The following is a 22,877-nucleotide window of genomic DNA, read 5'->3' as shown; positions in this document are numbered from 1 at the left end:
CAGCTAAAAATGCTAGTCAGCTTTTTAATCAGATTCATATCAATTAATTAAAATACTCAAGTAACATGCCAGTTAGGTTTTATTTGGGCAATCTAATGCTGGTTAGTGGAGGCCATCATTTCCGTCTGCATGCATGCATTTCTAAAGTTTCGCAACTTCCCTGTAACTGAATGCATAGCAGAGCAGATATCCTGTCCAGCTTCAAAACTGGGACATACCGGATGCGTTCCTGGACCTCCTTTGCGCAAGGCAGTTTCCATAGGGCACAGAATCAGTTTCCATGCCTTTATCTTCACAATCAGCCTACAGAAACATTGAGGGAACCTCACTGAGACAAGCGCGCTCCACAGTGCCTAGCTAAGATGTGGTCCTTCCTGCAGACCACTGCGCTGCCAATATGTGCAAGTTAGAGACACATACTTGTGCCTGCTAACTCATATATGAGTATGGCATAACATCTAAATAGTCTAGAGATGTATAAATAAATCCTTTTTGCATCCAAAAGAAGCAGACAGCATTTGATTCTTTAATTGTACCAATTAGTACCTGAAAGCTGATGCAGCATAATAGATGACAGCAAACACCACTGAAGTTATATATACAATATAAAGTCCCAGTATGAAACTGGGATGTAGTCTATAAATCTACAGATGCAAAAGTCAGGTCCAAAAGCAGCCATAGCTGCACTTCATCAGGATTTAGGGGTCTAATCCAAATTCTGATGTTAGGCTGTTACTGGTTCAGACCTATCAACATTTATAATCACCTGAATATCAATAATATATATGAAACATGTACAGTTTTCTGAATAGTCTAATAAAAGATATCCCCTGCTAATAAAAGATATCCCCTGCTACATGGGCCAAAGGATCTCCATATTTGGCTTAATTTTCAGGAAAAATATCAGTGAGCTGTTCTTAGTATCTTTTTCTTTTCCATTCTTTTCTGCATCTCTTAATGTTTTGTCCTTTATTTTGTACTTTGCTTCCACAGAACACTGACTCTATCCTATATTTTTGTATTAAAACTTGAATACTTTTGCATAAATGTTAATGTTACAGGTGCTGTTCTAAGTTTATGCAATTTCTGAATGTTTAACTTTTCAAGAAAGAACAAACAAAAAAACTCCATAAAGTTTTATAAAACAGTATATTCTACACAATCACAGTTTTTCAATTTTTATTTCAGTATATCTGGGTTTTTATGGCAGACTGCCAGATTTATTTGGAGATGTATCCGGTATCTTTTTTATCTCGCTATTTCCAAGGTTCTCTCTGCATTATTTCATATCTTCATATATGTTTTATATATCTTCATTTAAAATTTTGCTCCTTTTTTTTTTTTATGCCTAGCTGCTCCGCGACAAAGAATTGAGTTGACCTTTGATGAACCTTATTATATAGAACCCTCATTTGAATGTCGGTTTGATCATCTGGAGGTTCGAGATGGACCTTTTGGTTTCTCCCCTCTCATTGATCGTTACTGTGGTCTGAAAAGCCCTTCACTAATTAGATCAACAGGGAGATTTATGTGGATCAAGTTTACTTCTGATGAGGAGCTGGAAGGAAAGGGATTTCAAGCAAAGTACTCATTTATACCAGGTAAAGATGCCTAAAATTCTGATTGAATTAATGACCACCTGCTCCCATTGAACTTTGTTTATGCTGGCACTCTAGAGCTGTATTTTGTCTTAAGTGCTTCTGAAGTCAAAGCGACAAGGTGATAGTTAAAGGTGTCTCAGTCCTGCTAATCCTACGATATGCTCAACTAAAACAACTTTGGAAGACTGAGCAAAGGGATTACAGGCCTATACTTTCCTAGTGAAGAAGTCAGTTGATCTTGTTCATACCTGTTCCACCAGTGGTGGAAACAGAAGGAGCAGTTATGTAGACTAGTGCCTGGCATTTTCAACAACCTGTCTTCTAGGAATAAGACATGATGACAAAAACACCTGAAGCCAATCTATACTTGCACTTCCAACCAGATTAAAAAAATTTTAAATCTCCAGTCTGAAAAGCCAGAGGAAATATCTACGTAGTATAAGCATCAGCTATTAATAAAACTAGATTCCCTCAAACCACAAACAGATTTGTTCTTTGTTCAAAGTACTCTGTAGTTTACCGGATATAAAGGAGAGTATAATATGCTGACAGTAACTTCAGACAGACAAAAACTACATCTGCTCTGTGGGGCCACTTACAACTAGCAGGGCATTCTTTTTACAAGGCAGTTTGATTTGATCTCCTTGTGCAACGCTTGATTGCTGTACTTCACAGATACTGTACATGCGTAGTTATCAACATTTTATTGTGCTTTGGGACAAAAGACAATACAGAATTGTCGGCTATTCCTACTACTACAACTGTCTTTACTCCTAGAGCACATGAAAACACTAAATGTAATTATATATTAGTGCTTATAGAACTGTATACTCTGCTAGGAATTTAAACTTGGAAACTGTTCAGATTAACATGGTGACCAGTCTCCTGGGAATACTGTGCTAAAACGTTTCCATAGGGACGGTACTTCTGCGTTTTGCAAAGTTCATTTCCAAAGGCATTTCATTAGCATCCCTTTCAAAGCTGACTTAGCCTAGTTCCAGGGTGAGGCCTTAAGTGTACATTTACAATGTCTTTTATTTTCACAGTAGATTGTAGGAACCGAAGGATGGATATTTTTTCTTTCCTTCCTCTGCATTTGCACCAAGTATGGTAAAATATTTTGGGACTGTGAAAACAGAGGGAGACATGCACACCCTGCTCACTTCTAAACACTTGGCATTCAGTTCACAAAGAAGGTTGAAAACCTCTTGCAAAATTTTGCAGACAGTAATCATAGATTTCACTAAAAAAACAGAGGAGCTAAAAACAGAGGAGGATGAAGAAGGCATTTTCTTAACTGTACTGAGTCTTAAGCTCAGGATTTTTGCATTTTAGTGGAAGTGATAAACTCCCTATACAGAAAAACATTTAGAGGATCATAGAAAGAGCCAAATTCTGGATGTTCGGTTTGAAAAAGGATTTTGTCCAAACTGAGCATACGCTTTCATATGAACTAGTTCGTTCTTTGAATAGACTAACATTTCACACACATATAAACACTATAATATGCCACAACATGGTGATTTTCTGTGCCACACCTCTGTGTGCCTGTATCCGGGGAGTTTCCATGTTGGTTTGTAAGGGATCACTAACCTGATCATTGAAACATCCAAGCCCATTACAGGTCTGCTTTTAGCCAAAACCTAGTCCCAGTAAAGCACCATCATTTACCCATTGTGAAAAAGTATATTCTTAACTCACTAGTAGTATATACAGATATGTTTGGTATATATAGATGTTGCATGTAGAAGATCAGAGGAACAACTAAGGCTAAATTCTGCTTTCATAAATAATGCCTAGAACTGTGCTAATGAAAGAGGCATGGGCACACAAGAGAAAAATACGATATTTGGTACTGAATCGCCGTTCTTTATATTCATTATTAATAGCAATTAGCAATTCCAAAATGTTGATATATTCTACTGCACTACTGAACTACTCCAGTTCAAATTGTACACAGCTAGACAGACAGCAATCTGATCAAAATATTGTGCACAGAAAGATTCCTCTGTACTCTTGTTGAGCTCCAGCGACTTTGGTGAAAACTGGCAGGCACAGTTACGTATCAGAACGTAGAACGATATAGCAACAAAACACTAATAATACTTTTTGGTGTTATGCTGGACATCTCAGCTGTCACTATTGAACTACCTTATGCAGATATGGTCAATTATTGCAGAATGATGCATCAGCTAAAAAAAAAATTGTCTCTGTACCCTCCAATTGATTCAGTAAACTTTCTGGCAATTTTTACTGTGACATAATAAAAAAACTGGATATCATCTTCAGATTATACTAAACTTGAAGTTATTCTCAAGCATTGATAGCCCCTGTGATTCATGACTTCTTTCTATTACAGATCCTGACTTCACTTACCTAGGAGGTATTTTAAATCCCATTCCAGGTCTAGTATTACAGTACCAATTTTTTCTATATATGAAATTTTGTATTAATATCATATCGCATTTGACAGCAAGGTATATGTTCTCTCTAGACTGTCAGTTTGAGCTCTCAGGAGCTGATGGAATAGTACGTTCTAGTCAAGTAGAACAGGAAGAAAAAACAAAACCAGGACAAGCAGTTGACTGCATATGGACAATTAAGGCCACTCCAAATGCTAAGGTGGGTTTCATTCGTGTAATTTAGCATATAATGGGCTTCCAGTTCATTAGTAACAGATAATAAGTCATTAGCTCTGATTTGCATAATATTTCACTTTCACAGAAATGAATTACATATCAGTGGCTTAGGAAATCCAGATAGATGATTCTGAAATTAAACTTATACAGCAAGTCCTCAACTGTTTTCTTCCTACTATTTGAAATTTAAAATATAAAATAACTCTGAAAACTGCTTAGGCAACTTTTTTCAAGGGCCTTGACTTGGCCTATTTTATGGGAAAACTGTAGGCAAAAATGCTGGCTGAAGACTTTGATAAACTCCAGCAAATCTTGCTGCTGTGGTTTAAAATTGTGCTGCCTGTGGTTCTACTGGGAATTTGGTTCTGTTCAAAGTCAATAGAAGACATAGCTGCTCCTCACCCAGTCTAAATCACAATCTGGCACCTTAGCTAACACCTATTTTCATCAGCACTCTAAGATAAAATGAAGGGCTTTACCTGGAAATGGCTGAGGCACAGGCACTCCTTCTCTTCCGACTTTGCTATAGAATCATGTAATCTTAAAGTGCCATAATACAATTTGCCAGAACTTTTCTGCCCAAGCCCTAAACGGGCGTATTAGCTGTTAGAGCCACAAATCAGCAGTAGATACTTAAGAAACTAACATTTATGATTGGGTCCACAGAACTATAGTCTGCTTAAGAGAACAGCACTGTCTTATGCTCATTAGAAACAACTTGAGCGTTACTCTTAGGCAGAAAGAAGGATAAAGTCTTGTTCATAATTTCAAAATGTAGTAGCTTTAGCCTGCCTTCAGAAAGAGGACATATGTGCTGTTACAGAATCACATACTTGTTAATTATGTACGAGTTGCAGTGAAGAACACATTATTTTTTCCCAACAGCACACTCATTTGTAATTTTGCTTCTAAGTGTGTGTGTTAAAGTGAATACCACTGTTTGCATGCATCACATCTACATAAAATCACAAAATATTTTGAATAGCATTGTCTACCAAGATCGCAAACATACTCTGTGCTTCCTTGCGTACTCCTAAGGGTTAACTAACCAGCCTTATTTTTCAACTTCCAAATTAGTACTAAAACAGCAATCTAAAAGATAGTAGCAAGAGGATAGGACAAGAGAGAAACTAAAACTATATTAATGTATATTAATGTTGAGGAAGTGACTCAACTCCCAAGAGCACTATGCTAGACTAAGTAATAGTAGCAGTTCTTCCAGAAACAATAATAAAACAATTTTCTCCCTACATTTCCACTTGAGTGCACTGGGTTTTACTCTTAAGTATTTTAATAAATTATTGAATGTTGCCAGGAGGCAGAGTTGTAGTTGGGTCAGTCTTGAGATTAGATCATCATCTAAATTATTGAGTTAAAACATTACAGAAAAATAACTCCTGGTATTCTGGCAGTGGTTTGTCAAACTTCAATTCTGGCAGATTTATGATGATGAAATACAGTGCAGTCTCATGAGAAAAGTCAACATGGAAAACTTTTAATTTCTTCAGTTGGATTTTGTAATAACAATAGAACTGTAAAACTGACACAACTGCAGCAGTGAAAGGACTCTTAAAAGACTGCATAATTGAAATTTAATAAATTACCTCCAGGTTTCAGAATATGATTAGAATAGTTTAATCAATATAATCCAAGAGTGAAGACCTTTTATATCTTGTCCTCTCTGGGCCTCTGAAGCCTTGACAAAATCTACTTGCCTAGCACGCTAACCACAGAAGGAGCTTTTGCTGAGCTGAGCCTTTTTAATGGAATTTTTCTTTTGCTTTCCTACCCAGACTAGATCTCTTAAAAGTGTACTAATGTATTTTTAGCTTCCATTGTAATTTCACAGCAGATATAGAAAGGCAATCCTTACATGAAAATAACATGTTTCAGACCAAATACTAGCACCTGCAGCTCACACCCACATCTGTGAGACATGATGTCAATGGCAGACAGGTTCTCAGCACAGCTGAGAATTTCTGCCAGTAAATCTGACAAAAACAGTGGCAAAAAAAGCGTATTTACTGAATATCACTTTGCAGATCATGATGCTGAACACACACATACACAAAGTCACAAGGGAAAATACTTACATATAACAAAGTACTATTTGCACAAAACAGAGTGAGATGAAGCGTGAGATACAACGGCACAGGCTGCACCTTCTCACAGCATGTGCAAGGGGAGAAAGTGCTAGCCTCTGGAAAACACTGGAAAAAAGGAAAAAGCCAGAGTGTACAGGTGTTACCAGTCTTTTACTGTATTTATAATAGTGCCTGTTAGGTGTATGGGGGGGGGGAGAGGGGAGGGATTGTTTTTTCTACACAAAGGTGTTGTTTTTGTTTTAGTGAGATTTTTAAAAATTCCGTTTCAAAAGGCCTTGGCACTAGCTGAGTTTAAAAATAAGATACAGCAAAAGGGCAGAAGAATAGGTAATACAGCAGTAATAAGCATGGTGTTTGTCCACCTTGTCTTTCCTTCTTCACAAACTCAACAGGAATTTACAGTTATTGCCATTAGGCAAGTGTATGAAGAACTGCACAGTGGAAAAGGTTGTTAGCATTTACTGCATCAGCCAGAGAGGCAATTATAAACTGTACTCAGAACCAGTACAGTCAAGACCCAGGCACATCTGAAGAATGTGCTAGAGACCTCATGGATTAGGACCTCCTCTCCCATGGATTAGGAGATCTCAGCCTCCACATGGATGGAGTCTTCCTGATGCAAAAATAGATACCTTACTTAGCAAGGAAAGTTTAAAGTTTAAGGATGGACTTTTCGGCATACTTTGGTGGCTCAGTTACATACTTGTACTGGAATTTTGAGAATTCCAATACAAACATGTAAGAAATTTAAAAGCCCTATGATCTTACAATTTATAAATTCTAACTGAATTACAATTTCTGTCACAAGCTTCCTGATCCAGCAAGATAAATTTTTTTTTGCTAACTCTTCAAGTGCCATCTTCGTCTTCTAATTTCTTTGCTACATAATGATCTTCCACATACATACATGCCTTCTCCTGCATTATATTCTACTTTTGGAAGATTTAAGATTGGCTTAAATAACTTATTAACTCCTTCTAAACAGCCAGTTTACTTGTTCTCCTGCTTCCATTTTTATCCATATTATTCGTGTTTTCATGGTTTGTGTCTTCCATAACACTGCTATAGTTCAGTAATTAGCCTCCAGCCTGACACTACAAGTTTAGTTTCCCTTTTTTTAATGTCAGAGCTTTTCTGACTAGATTCCTTCTCTTACATTTCTTTTTAATTCATAAAAGCAATGTGAAAAATAAGGGAACAGTTCAAAATACTAGTAAAATTCTGTCAGCATATTTATGGGTTTTTTGTATCTATTCCAGAATAATAGACTGTACATTTAGCAGAGTTGTTCAGAGCTTTACTCCATAACAGCATGTTGCTTTTCAGTTTTCTTGCAGAGGGAAGGGGAATACATGCGAGTGGATGGTTAACTAAAGATTGTTTTGGCGAGTGGGGAGAATGAAATATATAGAGATACTTGGGACAAATTCCAAGTGATAACCGATACTGACCTTACATTTTTTAAACAAAATTACATTTTAATGCAATCTTAAAAACATTGTGAACTGGGAGTTATACCTATGCATAAGGAGTCAGAACATCTTATTCAAGATTTGCCCGTAAGCTAAGAAAGAAAATGTTCTTCTCGGTAATACTTTTCCTGGAGACATTCCTTCCTCTTTTCTAACAGATCTATTTGCGATTTCTGGACTATCAAATGGAGCATTCGAATGAATGCAAAAGAAACTTCGTTGCTGTATATGATGGAAGTAGCTCTATTGAAAACCTGAAGGCAAAGTTTTGCAGCACTGTAGCAAATGATGTCGTGCTGCAGACCGGGACTGGCGTGGTACGCATGTGGGCAGATGAAGGCAGTAGACTAAGCAGATTCAGAATGCTGTTCACTTCATTTGTGGATCGTAAGTAGATTATAAAGTGCCTGTTCTCCTGGTATCAGGGCACTTCAGGCATTTAAGGAAGAGCATCAGCTGTATATTATGAAGCAGGAACTCACCAAAAAAGTTGTTTCTGTTTCCTTCACATACAGCTAGGTAAATTAAATACTTGCTTTGTGTAGTTATTAGCACTGTTTCTGAGGGAAGGCTTTCCTTCTCTGTTAAAAGGATTATTTTTCACTTGAATTCAATAATAATACAGCCTTAGGCAAAGTTCTTCTCACAGAGAGTTTCACAAACAAACACAGACTTACTTAAAAGATAGCAACGGAACCAAAGTGCCCTCTCCCACTAGCACCTAATTTCCACTTCCCTGCCACACTACAGGCTCTTCTCAGCCCACACTCAAGGTTCAGAAGGCTACAAAATACATGTAACCCTGCAGAGTTTGGATCATCTTCCTATCCACAGCCCTACCCTCAAGCTTCAGATCTGGAATTGCACCCACTACCTCCTTCTCCAATGCATTGCTGCTCTAAAAACAGTATTCTCACATGCACTCCCTCAACGATGCCCAGCTATCTTGGACAGCCACAGTTGAGGCAGTTAAGTTCAAATTTATTAAGCAGGCTATACTAAGAGCAGGGCTGTAAATGCTATTGTGATTTTCCATTTGGATTCCATAGCCAATCAAAACTACTGTTGTGCTAAAGGTTAAATTTTCGATAACTTTTGCTTATAGAATAAATAGTACAGTTTGGGCTTTAAAGAAATAACTGCAATAACTCTTTTGACAGCACTAACATGTCTGTGGCCAGTCCTGAAAAAGACTGGCCACCACCTTGCAGAAAAGTTCAAGTTACCGGTAACAGGTAGATGTTATATTCTGTTCCATAAAACAGTACAGTTCAACACAGGATAAAAATTACTTTCTGTAAAATAATCTTTCTAAAGTGACAGCAATTTTTAAGAAAAATATCTTACTGCTTACTTTGTGTACATGATAGAAACAATTACATCCTTCCAAAACTGACCCATTGTTTAACCTAAAATGAGGTTTAATAAACTTTTCGTACTGTGATTTTCAGCAACTACCACTTTGAAGCACTACTTGCTTGTCAGACTTCCAGTTGCTTTTCCAGTCCTTTTTATTTTTCCATACAATTATCAATATTAGCAATAGTTTAAGTTATTGCAGCTTTCAGTCAGAAAAGGCTATGCATTTTGCCAGAGGAATTAATGATTTATTTTACAAATACTGGATTTTTTTTTTTTTTTTGGAGTATAAGAGGCTGAAACTATGACTACTGCTAAGGTTAGATAACTTTTCAAATTTAAGATTTTAAAGCAACTCAAAATCATTGCCAGAAGAAAGTCTACAGAGGTATGTGGTTGTTCTTATTTATCTTCTAACTTGACATACTATCTTTTTCTTTTATCATACGGCGATTCAAAAGTATGGGTCTGAAAAATAAATTTCATTTATTTTTAAATAATCTAGTGTTAACCAAATATTCTAACTAAAAATAGTGAATCCGTGCTTATCTTCTTTTCAGATTGTTAAGTTATTTATAATTACATGAAGCCAACCATGAAACAATCAATATTTCTGAAAAGATTTACATAAACGAACTAACTGTGCATGACAGTCACTTCACACGTACCTGGTGCTACTTGCAGATTTGACAAAGTAATTCAGCTAACAGCAGTGTTAAAAATCAATGTATTTGATTTCTGGCTTGATTCAATACATGAATAATGCTAGATATTAACAATGCTGTGAATATTGCACCAGCCTTAGGAAGCAGTTACAAGAAAAGTCCTGCTGTGCCCTTGAAGTCCTGGACTGGACCCAGCCAATCACTGTGACTCTTGGAGAGCCTCTACTCTCCAAATAGCAACAGAAAATGAAGTCCACGTGTCCCATCTTTATAGGCGTGTGAACAGAAGCCATTAAAGAGACTACACAGGAACATAAACTAGAGACTCTGATGGTGGATAGAGAAGCAGCAGCAGAATGCATCATCCAAAAAGAAACATGAAAAAATTCCCCAATACAGGGAAGTAAGGAAGGGAATGCATCTTGCATCATAATTCTACTTCCGCTATTCCAAAAGCAGTGCAACTCCATACAGGTCCATACCGAAACATCAGCAAATACACACGGATCCTTATCAGCCATTCTGGACACCAATTTCATACATCTCACTTGATCTCACAATCAAAAGTATTTTTAATAGGCATTGTAGCCTGTTACATACATATCCTTTTTAAGCTATTCTGTATAAAAGAGAAATGGGACCATTATTTACAAAGTAAGGCTTGCACCTTCTTTCCAAATTTAGAAGGAACAATTACCTAGATATTGTTTCCCCGTGCAGGCCAAGAGGCCAAAGGCTTGGAACCAAATAGTAGACTGTCTGTCATACATCTGTGCTATTTAACGTATAATTGACTCCACTAATAACAGACATTTCTGTGATAAAAATACAACATTACTGAGGCACAGAAAGGGAACACGAACTTTTTGTCCAATGTCCTGAAGCCATAAAGAATCCACTATGTATATTATACAACATCCCGAAGGGACATTTTTATATTTCTTAATGTGAAAATCCTATAAATAAATATTCATGGATGCATAAAATCATCTTTAGAGCAACTTGCTGGTTAATTTATTTGTTCAAATTTCTAACTATAGCTAGCTAAATAGATAAAAAGCTAAACTGTGGTCTCTCTTAATCCCTGCATTAGCTCTAATAGGAGGATGTAAGAGCTTTTATTCACAAGCAGGCATGACTTATTTGCCTCCAGTTACCAAAATCTCTTGCAATTACTGAAACACTTACAGTCCTATGCAAGCTGAAATCTGATTTGCCTTAAGATATTACTAGGCTCTAAAATGCAGATGTTCAGGAACTGCTTCAGAACTAGCTATGCCATCTACACAGCAGATGCACAGCAGATTGAATAAATATATAATTGATGGGGGAACATGTAATTTAAGTATTTTGTTTTTAAAGACAAGTATTAAAGGCTTCCTCCATTATCTGAGTTGGGCGACTGTCTCTTTCTGCTGCCCAGTTTGTACTGGAAAATTTTGTTTGCAGCATTGATAATACACCTGAAAGCAACCCAATGAACAGGGAGTAAACTACCCGATAAGAAGTGATCTGCAGGAAAAGTCATTGTGTTTAAACTGTAAAGAGATAAAGAATGAATATGCATGTTAAATATAATAGGAATTTACTAGTTTTGTGCAACGTGTGAGTTTTGGAAATTCCTGATATTGTCGTCGTCTTCTTTTCTGCAGCTCCCTGCTCGGGCAGCACTTACTTCTGCCATAGCAACATGTGCATCAATAATTCTTTAGTCTGCAACGGCATTCAAAACTGTGCATACCCTTGGGATGAAAATCACTGCAGAGGTGAATACAATGCAAAGTATAACCTTTATGATCCAGGATGGTCAGTTTGCCTTTCAAGAAAAATCATGAAATGCCTGTGGCTGAAAATATCCTGAAGACAGCTGTTCTGTTAATATCAGGAAGGTGTTCCAGTTTTTTTAATTTAAACTCAGGAGGCATATGAGCACAGTGAAGACTGATCCTACTGCTTTATAGTTAAAACCTCTCTTCCTCTTCAAAACGTACTTTCCATTTTAAAAGAATATTAGCTTAATAGGAAATAGAATTCAGTATTTGCCAGGTTGCATCCTACCCATTCCTAAAATTTAAATGAAGCGAGGTTTGAAGGGGCAGGTAATATCTTTTATTAGAAAAAGTGATACAGCTGGAAAGAGACAGACAAGCACAAAAGGCCTTTTTTCAGGTCTGACATAGAAGCAGCAATCTTCAAAGCTAAATAGTTTTAAAACATTTGTTTTAACTTGTTAATCATTTAGATCATGTGAGGGTTAATGCAACTGCTGCATGTGGTAGTAGAGGGAGTGGGAGGAAGGAGGGATCCTTAGCAAGGTAATAAGTCATTATCACTTAGGGAAAATAAAGACACATGTAAATCACTGCTTCTAGAACACAGTGGGCCAGTAGTCTTGTTTAAACCACCACAACTACAGTAAGGCTGTTTCGATCTCAGTTTTAGTAGGAAAAATAGTCATGATTTGACGAAACTGTCATTTTACTAGACCACATATAATAATGTATTTACTTGTGTTGCAACACTGACTGAATTTTCAGAGTTGGGAAAAAAAAATTAAGGTCAACAATTTTTTTTCTTCTTAAAACAAATAAGCAAAAAAAAAAAAGCTTGATTTTGTTTTGTGACAAATACAATGGTATAAATAGATCTGAAAACAAAACAACTCCTGAAAGTTTAATTAAAATATTAGCTCAATTTTAAAGAGAAATTCTTATTAACTGCAGAAAGGGTTATTAAAACCGTCTCTGCAGAAAAATCTTACAGTAAAATAGTTTATTTACTAAAAGATGTAAGTTTCAGTTCTCTGTTCAGAAGCCTTATTTAAAATTGTATTTTGGTAAAACATTATCAGGAAAAAAAAAAAAAGATTCACACAGATCTAATAGATACCCTAACGCAAGGTATATTACGCAAACTTTCCAGTTAACACAAGTGATCAGTGACTCTTAAGTCTTCAGTATAACCGCAAATTTCCTCTAAACAATTCTTAGTTTTGATAATATTCAGTATGTTCCCTCTTTGGTGTAACTTCTGTCTCCTGTCTCTACAAGTGCTTTTTTGGAATCTTGCCTAGAATCTGCAATTCACTCACCTGCTGCAGTATTTCAAAAATGAATTCCATAAAGACTATATAATAAGGGTGTAGAGAAACAGTGTCCTTCCCAATATTTGTAAATTGATTTGCCTAGTGCTGAATTATCTACTGTGTTTTATGTTAGATGAAGTCTAAATTCTGCTATAATACTTATATAGCAGACAATTAAAAGACTGCTGAAAACTGGATCCATCTTGCCCTCTAAGGTAGACTGAAGGGAAAGTGATGCAACTAAATCAACAGTTTTTTCAGCTTCTACATTTGTGTAAGCTTCTCAGTTGTGCCCTAATACTTCAGGAACCTAAAGTTCTCATTTTGTCCATCTCCACAACTGCCTAAATCTGAGCATATTGACACCTACCTTATGCCTAAGCCCAGTGAAGAGAGGGAAAAGGCGGAGAGAGAATTCTGAGAGGGAAAAAGGGGAGAGGGGAAAAAAGAATCAGTAGTGTCCAATTTCTTTTTAAGAAAATAAATTAAAGAAGATTTCACCTTTTGCATAACAGCTTTTGATGAGAACATCTTCTAAGAACTAAGAAATCTAGGTGCAGATGAAAGAACTGACATAGGACTGAAACCTGTATTTCCCACAAAAGTATGTTAACATTAAGTTCTAAGCAAGAAAGCCCAAAGGGTGCAGTCATCTTTCACATTAAAGCTATAAACGTAAGTCAGAGTAAAGAGTCTAAACTCTGAAGTGGAGCAGTATTTCAGACTTCACCATCCTTATTTCTTATTAGCCTACTCCTTGGAACTCTGTTTAATATACAGCTTGTTTTGGATAACATACCATGGTATCTAACTTTCCCCATGCACTGCGTAGCGTACTTAGGTGCCTGACACACAGTTTCAGATGTTAGAAGCCAGATATCTGAAAACAGTATGTAACATTTAGGCAACTACATCTTTACTCTACATAGTTTTAAATGCTTTTTTTCCTAGTGAATGTTTTAGATTCTATTAGTGCAGAATTCTTTCAGTCACCTAGGACAAGTACTTTTACAGAACAGAAAATTGGAAAATTTTGTCTTCAAATAAGTATTTTAAGTATGGGAGACCATCTTAATCTGATGCTGCCATCTTGTGTGTTTTCATAAGTAGTGCTACCCAACACTGCCACAGGATTAGGGTTGGCTGGTTTTGGTTTTTGTTTTTTTCCCAACTGACTTTATTACTGAGCTGTTACAATTGGAATATATCTGAACTTCCCTGCACTGAGATAGGGATAGCGGAGTTATGCAATAGACATAGTCATTAATTTTCCAAAGTGAAAACAAATAGCACGGTCAGTTTTACATCATTGCTGTTATAATATCTTACTTTGAAAAAAAAATATTTTATATATATATATATATATATAAAATTTTAAAGCTAGGTTTCCATCCACTGTCAACACGAATATTACCAATAGCACCAAATTGTGACAGGGAAGCAGCATTTGTAGCTGTACAAAATCGTCTTTAAATCAAGGATTTTTGAACGTGAACTGAATTCATATAGGTTCAGAAATTGAGCTGCTTCCCAGTGGGGTCAGCATGCGCTAGGCACAGAGTTCTGCTGTCACTGATTTATCATATGGCAGCTATTAATGAAGACAGGGAATTACACTTACTGAACAAATGCACAGATCCAATACGACAAATCTCAGTGACATACAACTGTAGTCTCCAGTGCCATGAAGTTGTTATTTCACTAATAATATAGTACCCACATGGCAATCTGAACATAGCTTGATTTACTTTAATACATCACCAAAAAAGTGAATAATAATAAAAACTTTATATTAACCCCCATTTTCTCTTTGCAGAAAAGAAAAAGACTGGATTGTTTGAGCAAATCACCAAAACTCATGGAACAATCATTGGCATCACATCAGGGATAGTTTTAGTTCTTCTTATCATTTCCATTCTAGTGCAAGTAAAGCAACCTCGCAAAAAGGTTATGGCTTGCAAGACTGCTTTCAATAAAACTGGTTTTCAGGAAGTATTTGATCCTCCGCATTATGAACTATTTTCACTAAGGGACAAAGAAATTTCTGCAGATCTGGCAGATTTATCAGAAGAACTTGAAAACTATCAGAAAATGAGACGCTCTTCAACAGCTTCTAGATGCATTCATGACCACCACTGTGGCTCTCAGACCTCTAACATAAAACAGAGCAGGACAAACCTCAGCTCCGTGGAACTGCCCTTCCGCAATGATTTTGCGCAGCCTCAGCCAATGAAAACATTTAATAGCACATTCAAGAAGAGTAGTTACACTTTCAAACAAGCGCATGACTGCCCTGAGCAAGTCATAGAAGACAGAGTTATGGAAGAGATTCCCTGTGAAATCTATGTTAGAGGAAGAGAAGATACTGCACAAGGTTCATTATCTATTGACTTTTAATTTCCTAATGAAGGTGATAACAGTGTATATACAGGATGCTTGTATATATAAATGACAGTGTATATATTAAAAATGTACCATATGCAGCGTGTGAGATGCACACACTTTTAGCTTACTGTATTTCATTAAAAAAAGAGAAGCCTTCTTAACTAATTATTGTTGCAAAACAGTGGACTCCCTCCAATCTTCCCAAGCTACCTATCCAGTTGAGCAACAAAACAGAGGCTTTGCATGGAAATTACTAGTTAAGGATATCGGGGGAAAAAACAACCGCCAATCATTGGTCACTGAAAACAATGACTACTACCCTCCTCTTCATATCTTTTTCTCTTCCTTTGATGTCTGCTTTTCAAGACAATTTTAATACCTCAGTTACTTACATAAATAAAAGTGGTTAAGTGCACCACGCATATGTCAACATAGGTGTCTTATTGTATTTGTCAAACTGAAGGTAGAGTTATTGTGTTAAGTGCCAGTTAACACTCAAGAATTGTGTTACAGCGATCTGTTTCATCTTGTCTACCATTTATATTACCTTTAATTGCTGGTTCCTCACTCAGTGTTTTGTGAGAAATAAGTGTAAAGGACTACTGCCTTTTAGCAATATTTTATCTGAGTTGCATTAATTTTAGTACCTCTGAGAATATATCATCTTTGCAGCTTGTGGTTAAAACTCAACTAAGTTCTCAAATGGTATTCTAGATACAAACTCTTACAAAAACAAATGTTTTCTTTCCAGAAGACTTACGATGTTAAAAGATTCTACAGTTAGAAAACAATATTGTTCCTGTGTTTTCCAAGTATTTACATAAAAAGACTGTACTGTGTATTTGTCTCTTAAAATAGCCTTGTACTTCTTACGGAGCCAATCTTCTCTACTTAAATTAGTGATAGATACTTTGAGCTCATGTCCTACTTGCATGAAGAGAATGGCTCGGAGGTCTGTGTGATCACCGAAGTATAGGAAGATACTGGACACAAGGAGAAATCACAAAGCCACTGGTATTAGCCTTTATGGCAGCCTTCTTGAATCTCTTGTTTCCACTTGCAAAATTGCACATTTCATACCTTTTTTAATGGTGGTTTTGACCTAATTTTAACATTTTTACAATATAGAACAATTTTTAAATATAATAATTCTCATTGTGATTTGTAGACTTTTTATATAGTTTGATACTGTACAGACTATTTATTAAATCAAAATCTAGCACCTGTACAGCAGGCTTGTTTCAGTGTGCATATCAGCAGTTCTGAATAACATGCAGTGACTGCTATGTACATTGCAATTGCCAAGAATACTTTTAATATGGCTTCTGCGTCCTTTTACTCCCTGCTTTGTTCAGGTTTATTTTGGCTTTTCATTTATAGGAAACACTTTCACTAAATGTGACCTACCAGCTTGCAATTGCTGTTTGCATCCTTTACTTAAAGGTACGTAAAATCATAAGTTACCGTGAATTATTTTTGTTGTTCTGATTGTAGTACAAAAAGCGTATCTTAATATATATGACCCTAGCAACTGAAACATCGTTTCTTTCAAGGAAAATACGAACAACAGCTATAATCACCGATTTGCATTAGAATGATAGAGAAAAGAAAAAAAATTTTACGCTAGGCTTAGAATGTAATTAGGTTTAAAAAAAAAAAAAATGGACAGACAGACAGAATTCGTCAACACTGAAAATCCTCAGTGCTTCCTAACTTCAAAATTATTAAGCCTGTCTGATATCGAGAAAGAACTTAATCAGAAGCTTATCGAACAGACCCTTAAGAGTGTATCCTGGTGTCAGTTTTTGTGCTGGTCACAGAATGTATTTCATTTTGAAAGAATGAAGTAGGCTTTTTTTTTTTCCTAGATACTCTTCATGCAAGAGATGAGAGTCTTCAAAACTTTAAAGTTAATTTTGACTTGAAAATTTTTAAATAACTAAAACATTTATTGACAGATTCTAATTACTTCTCATTGATGTCAGTAATTTCCTCATTATGAACTATATGGCACAGAATGTTATTTGTGACAAACTATTAATAGTTCCAGATTCTTTCACCAAGAAATCTGTGGTTTTTACATAGGTAACTCTTGTCCATGCAACTAACTCTCATAAGTACTAGGGTTGCATAAATAAGTTTTCCTTTCAAAGGTATATTTGGCTATGCAATGAAAGCATTCTGGTCCCTATTCGTCTCTACATTATATTGGCTTTGAACAGTAAACCTGTAACACCACAAACAAGAAGCCTGCAAAGTGCAAGTCTGTGGAGAAAAGGGGAACAGCCCTAATGAAGAAATTCTGCAAGTAGCCTGAATAATATTTCAGTCTCAGTTGCTTTTGATAGCATAGTCAGAACATAGCTACTTTTTGGGTACCCCAAGGCAGCTAGGTCAGCTCCCATAACCAGAGACATCTTCTGTATGTGACTTTTTCCAATATCCCTAAACCAAGCTCTACCAGATTCATTTTCTCCCCTTCCTCACGTTATTTCTAGTAATTTTTTGTTGTCATTTATAGCATAGAGAATCAGACAGTAGTATCTGTACTATGATACCTGCTCCTGCTTTCCAATACAGAGTGAAAACTCTCCTGGAGGGAGTTTTTCTAGTGTTTCAGTAATAGCGTAGCCAACCTTACTGTGGCAATAGTACACACTTGACCGGATCTGAGAGAGGGAAACCAAAGGAAGTGATGACTTCTACTACCATCTTCTACATATATAGTAAGGGCAGGAAAACTGAATATCTGTGCTTGTTTATTACAAGTAGGATAAAGTTAATACTGAATCCAAAAAAATCTGAAAGGAAAACTTGCTTGGTTTATGTGATAACATGAATAATAGGCATGTCAATAATATGAAATGTCTACACAGCTCATCCTAATGTTAGGTTCAGTTATTTAACTGTGCTTTAAGAAGAGAACGATCACTATTCGAACGATACTTCCTATTCCAGTAGAACGAAATTCCCTTCACTAAAGAGAAAATAATAACTGGGTGGACTGCTTGGTATCACTGAGAGTGCAGAAAGCTGTCATTTTCAGCAAAAGAATCTAGTATTCTATTAAAAATTGTAAGGAGATAACAGCATTTACCAATATGATTAACAGTGGCATTGGAAACTCAGACTTAACTCTGTTACTGACTGTGAAATGTTTCAGTGATCACAAAAATATTAACTTGTACTTAAAGAGCATGAAATGCTCTCATCTGGTATGGAAGACACAACCTTCACATTGAATACAAATTATAATGGCACATTATAATCATTACTGTCTATCTTTACTAAATAAAGACAAAAAATGGTTATGGAAAGCGCTATCATTGACTTACATGCCAGGCATCTTTTCTTGTATATACTTCATAGAATTTTTAGCAATTAAAAATAAATTTTTGTTTTTTTACTTAATATAGAGAATTCTGTGTATTAGCAGCAGATCTCCTGCTGACTAAGAAAAGCCTTTCCTTATTTTCCAAATAAATTTAGTCCTTAAATAAAAAAGATTACATAGCCTGTCATTCAATAATGATAACAACACTTAAATTGCTAAACTGTTTAAGTATAATCCTTTATCCAAAAGGCTATCAACAGCACAAGTCATAACAAACACATACACACAATACTTGACAACTATATCTGAGATGCCAAGAATAAATTACTACTTGAAATGGAACTATTTTAATTCATATGGCCATATGGAAACACATATCTAAAGTTTGATCTTCCTGTATTGTCAGTCTCTGTTCAAAGTAAAATTCAGTCAAACACATTTTTACATGCCCTTATTTCAAAGTTTGTTATGATTGTTCAAACGATCTGTAGAATGCTTGCCAAAACTAGATTCCAAATCTATAGCAAATTGAAAGATAAGCTGATTTTGTATTATTTGAGATCACACTGTTAGAACTGTACATTAATTCTAAAGCAAGAAAGGATTTTAAAATTAAAAACCTTTTATAGTTGAGTTGACTTATGTTTTGGAAATGAGTAACTTAACAGCACCTATCTCAATTTAGCAATAAAAAAAGCTAATATCTCCACAAATTCTGTTCCTGTGATTTCCAGTAACCATTTCTGTATAGGATAAATCCCTCCAGAAAAATACACAAATAAGTCACATGTCACTATGCTCTACTATGTGATTCTGTGTCACCATGGACCTGCAAGGGTATTTTCACATTCAAGTTCCTGTGCTACTCTCCATTTTGCAGAATCAGCTTAACAAAAATCTGTTTTCCATCTGTTTCATAAATCGTCACCAAAACCAGTCATTTGTGAATTCTCAACTTGTTCCCTCTTATCTAGCTGTTGAAGATAATCCACCATATACCAGATAGAACAGCTTAATTTTCATAAGCCTGTCTGAGCGCACAGAGCCAAGCCCAGGGAGAAACAAAGTAAGGACTTGACGTCTTTACATGTTTTTCCATTACCATCATGTAATTTATGGTAATACCTTTTATAATGAAGAAATCCATAAAATTTATATGTCAAATTCTGTCCAGGAAAATATAAAGTTAGGATAAACCAAATAATAGGCACTTAAGACCTACACACCTAAAAATTCAAAAATAATTTGCTATTTCGAAATCTGAATCATACCTTCTGAGCAGCAATGCTGCCAGTGTGCTTAAGGGAGGCACATCACACACTTTTTTCTGCACTTCTACTTCCTCTCCTCTCCAACATAGATTTAATAGGCTCTGTGAAGTTTTAAATCTTATTTCATTATATTATTAATTTATATATAGAAATATAATCTTATTATTTGCATCTTACAATTAGACTCAAAGCACATTATCATCTACACAAAAAGTTGCTTCTCTTTTCCTTCCAGATATATTTAGGGAGCAAAAACTACATTGCAGAATCCGAGTATTTATCATTGAACAACAGCTTTTCAGAATTTAAGCATTATGTACATTTCTGGGTTTATACTGCCACTTATTTTTCACCTGAAAAGTAAGAGAGCACAAGGAAACCTCAAAGCTTCCAGGATTAGTACCCTACAAGATGCTTTGTTCTCTTAAATCAAAGAAGTAATAAATGATAACATAGCTCCTTAACCCCAAGTTAACAAGGCCGAACCGGAACAGAGTACATCAATTCTCTAGTATTTTATGAGGGAATAATATTAGAATTAAAAGGCTACGTGTTTTTTATTTCAGAAAACGGGTTTACCCCTAGTTATCACGCTCAGTTTTCTTGTAACACTTGTTTTCAATATATACTACATTAGCCTGTGAATAATACAATCCAGACCTTGAGCTTCCTTTCAGTTCCTCTGGGAAAGCACACCAAATTGTACAGAAGTTCAAATAGTATTTGCAGAGACAGGAGAGCAGTTGAAAATAAAATTATTCTGTATTCTAAATACAAAACGGGAGGCAATAAAATCCTACCCACTAGACATTGTACTTTCTAATGCAATGCTCAACTCCCTATTGAGTGAAATCAAATTAATCTCAAGGTAATAAAGTATGCAATTCTATTTAAGTAATATGTTAAGGTCCCTCACTTCAGTAAACACCTTTAGTATCCCTAATAATTTGGAAGATGCCAGCTGTTAGCACTGAGTTGACTGGACTGCAGCTTCAATTACTGCTTATTATATAAAAAGATGATTCAGTGATTAATGAGGGTGAAAAAAAAAAACAGAAAAATGCTCTTGAAAGCAATTATGAGAATGAAAGAGATTCTTAGAAAGAAAAGTCAATAAAATCCAAGCCTCTTAAACATGGTAATGAATATTCTATCTATAAAGAACGAACAGACAAGGTATACAAGCAATACTAGTCATTACTGACTCTTCCACTGTATATTTAATAAACCAACAGAGCAATTGAAGGCTTGAGGCCAAATCATTTTAATTTTTATGTTGTAATGAAAAACAAAGATCTAGCACAGTGAAGATCATCTGTTTGCTTTGCACTTACCAGTGCTATGAATGCATGCTTACCAAGGCTATGAATCTCCACAGGCCATTTTATCTTCAGTCATCGCTAACATTTAATCTTGACTGCGAAGGGAATTCTGGAATATACAAGAACAGCACAAAACATCTCTGTAAAATTCAAGTGTATAGAACACTAATCAAGAAATGACTGGATACTTCAGATAGTCTCATATATTGGGTAATTTTTAAAGCTCTATATGTTTCTCCTAAGGTTATATATTCTCCTAGACATTACTGCATTTAAGTCTGTTTTGCCAAATTTGAATAGAAACAATTAAGTATTTAATCTGTGCAAGAGAAGGCAGTAATAACAGAAAAGTTTTTTCTGCTAATAACACGATATGTTTCTTACTGATTGTTAGAATTAGAAGTTATTTTACATATTGTAATTCCAACTTTCCTTGAAGTATTAGCATCAGAAAATAAAATGCTTTCTAGAGTAAGCATGTGCATATCTTGGTCAAAGGACTGTAATAAATGCTAGGTAGATTAGATTTTTTTTTTTTAATTTGGATTATTGTGCTTAAACTTAAATACCTATTTTTAAAATAAATTTAGAAAACTATCAATAGCTGCATAATGTATGCTCACTGACTAGCTTGCATTAAGACAAGCAAGATGTGTAACATCAGGATTTAATGACAACATTACAGCAGCAGCTATAACATTACTGCTGTACAAGTGGTGAATACTAATGCTCAACAACAGAAACGAAAAGCCTGAAACCACTTTTTTTCAGTATTCTTTTGTCCCCTTAGGAACACAAATAAAGGCAACTAACTGCTCTATAGCAACAGCACTGGTCAGGGAGTTCAAGCCAACAAGCAGCCCTCAAGGTTTAGTGGAAAATTAATGAGAAGTAGAAAGAGTACAGGAGATATTTCTATATTAATTTTATATTCCTGAAAAGGTTACACATCATTTAAAAACAAACAAACAAACTCAGGGTGAACAAACAAGAACTACCCAGGGAAAAAATACATCACTGAAATCAGTTTTACTTGCATCAGAACTGGAGGTCACGGCTTATCCTTATAGAATGACTACATACAGTTGATAATAATCCCAAAATATCGATGTATGGAACAGTTGCTTGAGGTTTACAGCAGTATAAAAAAATTATTTATGTAAATTTTCAGGACAATGCAGATTGGTTGATTGCCTGGCTGAGTTACAAAGAACAATTCAGAATGGTTGAAAGAACTGGCAGTAAGCCAAGCCTATCCCAAAGCAAAAGAAATGGTCTGCTGATATTCAAAAAGTAGTAACTAGTCTTCTGGTTACCAAAGCATGAAGCTACCTTATTCTCTTTAATCATGGAAGCACTTAAAATATTTTACTGTCGTTACTTTAAGTGAACGGAAATCTTACCTGCAGGCCCTGAGCCAGCCTTAGCAGAAGCACCCAGCATCATGTATGCAGGAAAAAAAAATATGGCTCTACTCCCTCTCAGCCAGGAGTCACAGTTTTAGGATATAATATAAAGTCCACTAAACCCGCAGTGGATCAGCAACCGTAAGTCAAGAGCCTGCACAGTAAGCTACGATAACAGAGAAGGGGAGAGCATCAAAAGCAAAAGGCTGCCTCAACATCCATGACTTTTGAAG

General features: G+C 35.7%; 1 protein-coding gene and 1 long non-coding RNA gene across 10 annotated transcripts in view; one reads left to right on the top strand and one right to left on the bottom strand.

Moving 5' to 3' along the window:
- Positions 1-16,314, top strand: part of NETO2 (neuropilin and tolloid like 2) — a 30,822-nt gene extending 14,508 nt beyond the window's left edge. For both annotated transcript variants that reach the window (XM_068955976.1, XM_009678328.2), the window contains exons 4-9: positions 1,353-1,601; positions 3,961-4,005; positions 4,096-4,223; positions 7,976-8,204; positions 11,494-11,607; positions 14,743-16,314. In XM_068955976.1, coding sequence (XP_068812077.1) covers positions 1,353-1,601; positions 3,961-4,005; positions 4,096-4,223; positions 7,976-8,204; positions 11,494-11,607; positions 14,743-15,323 — 1,346 coding nt within the window. In that variant the 3' untranslated portion in view covers positions 15,324-16,314. The remainder of the gene's footprint in view (positions 1-1,352; positions 1,602-3,960; positions 4,006-4,095; positions 4,224-7,975; positions 8,205-11,493; positions 11,608-14,742) is intronic.
- LOC138068462 (uncharacterized) overlaps positions 1-22,877 on the bottom strand; it is a 115,742-nt gene that overhangs the window by 57,038 nt on the left and 35,827 nt on the right. For all 8 annotated transcript variants that reach the window (XR_011143284.1, XR_011143286.1, XR_011143283.1 and 5 more), the window contains one exon: positions 21,274-21,347. This is a non-coding gene — a long non-coding RNA (uncharacterized lncRNA). The remainder of the gene's footprint in view (positions 1-21,273; positions 21,348-22,877) is intronic.

The sequence above is a fragment of the Struthio camelus genome, chromosome 10 (assembly GCF_040807025.1).
Source record: "Struthio camelus isolate bStrCam1 chromosome 10, bStrCam1.hap1, whole genome shotgun sequence".
Lineage (NCBI taxonomy): Eukaryota > Metazoa > Chordata > Aves > Struthioniformes > Struthionidae > Struthio > Struthio camelus.
This window is presented reverse-complemented; position numbering and strand designations above follow the sequence as displayed.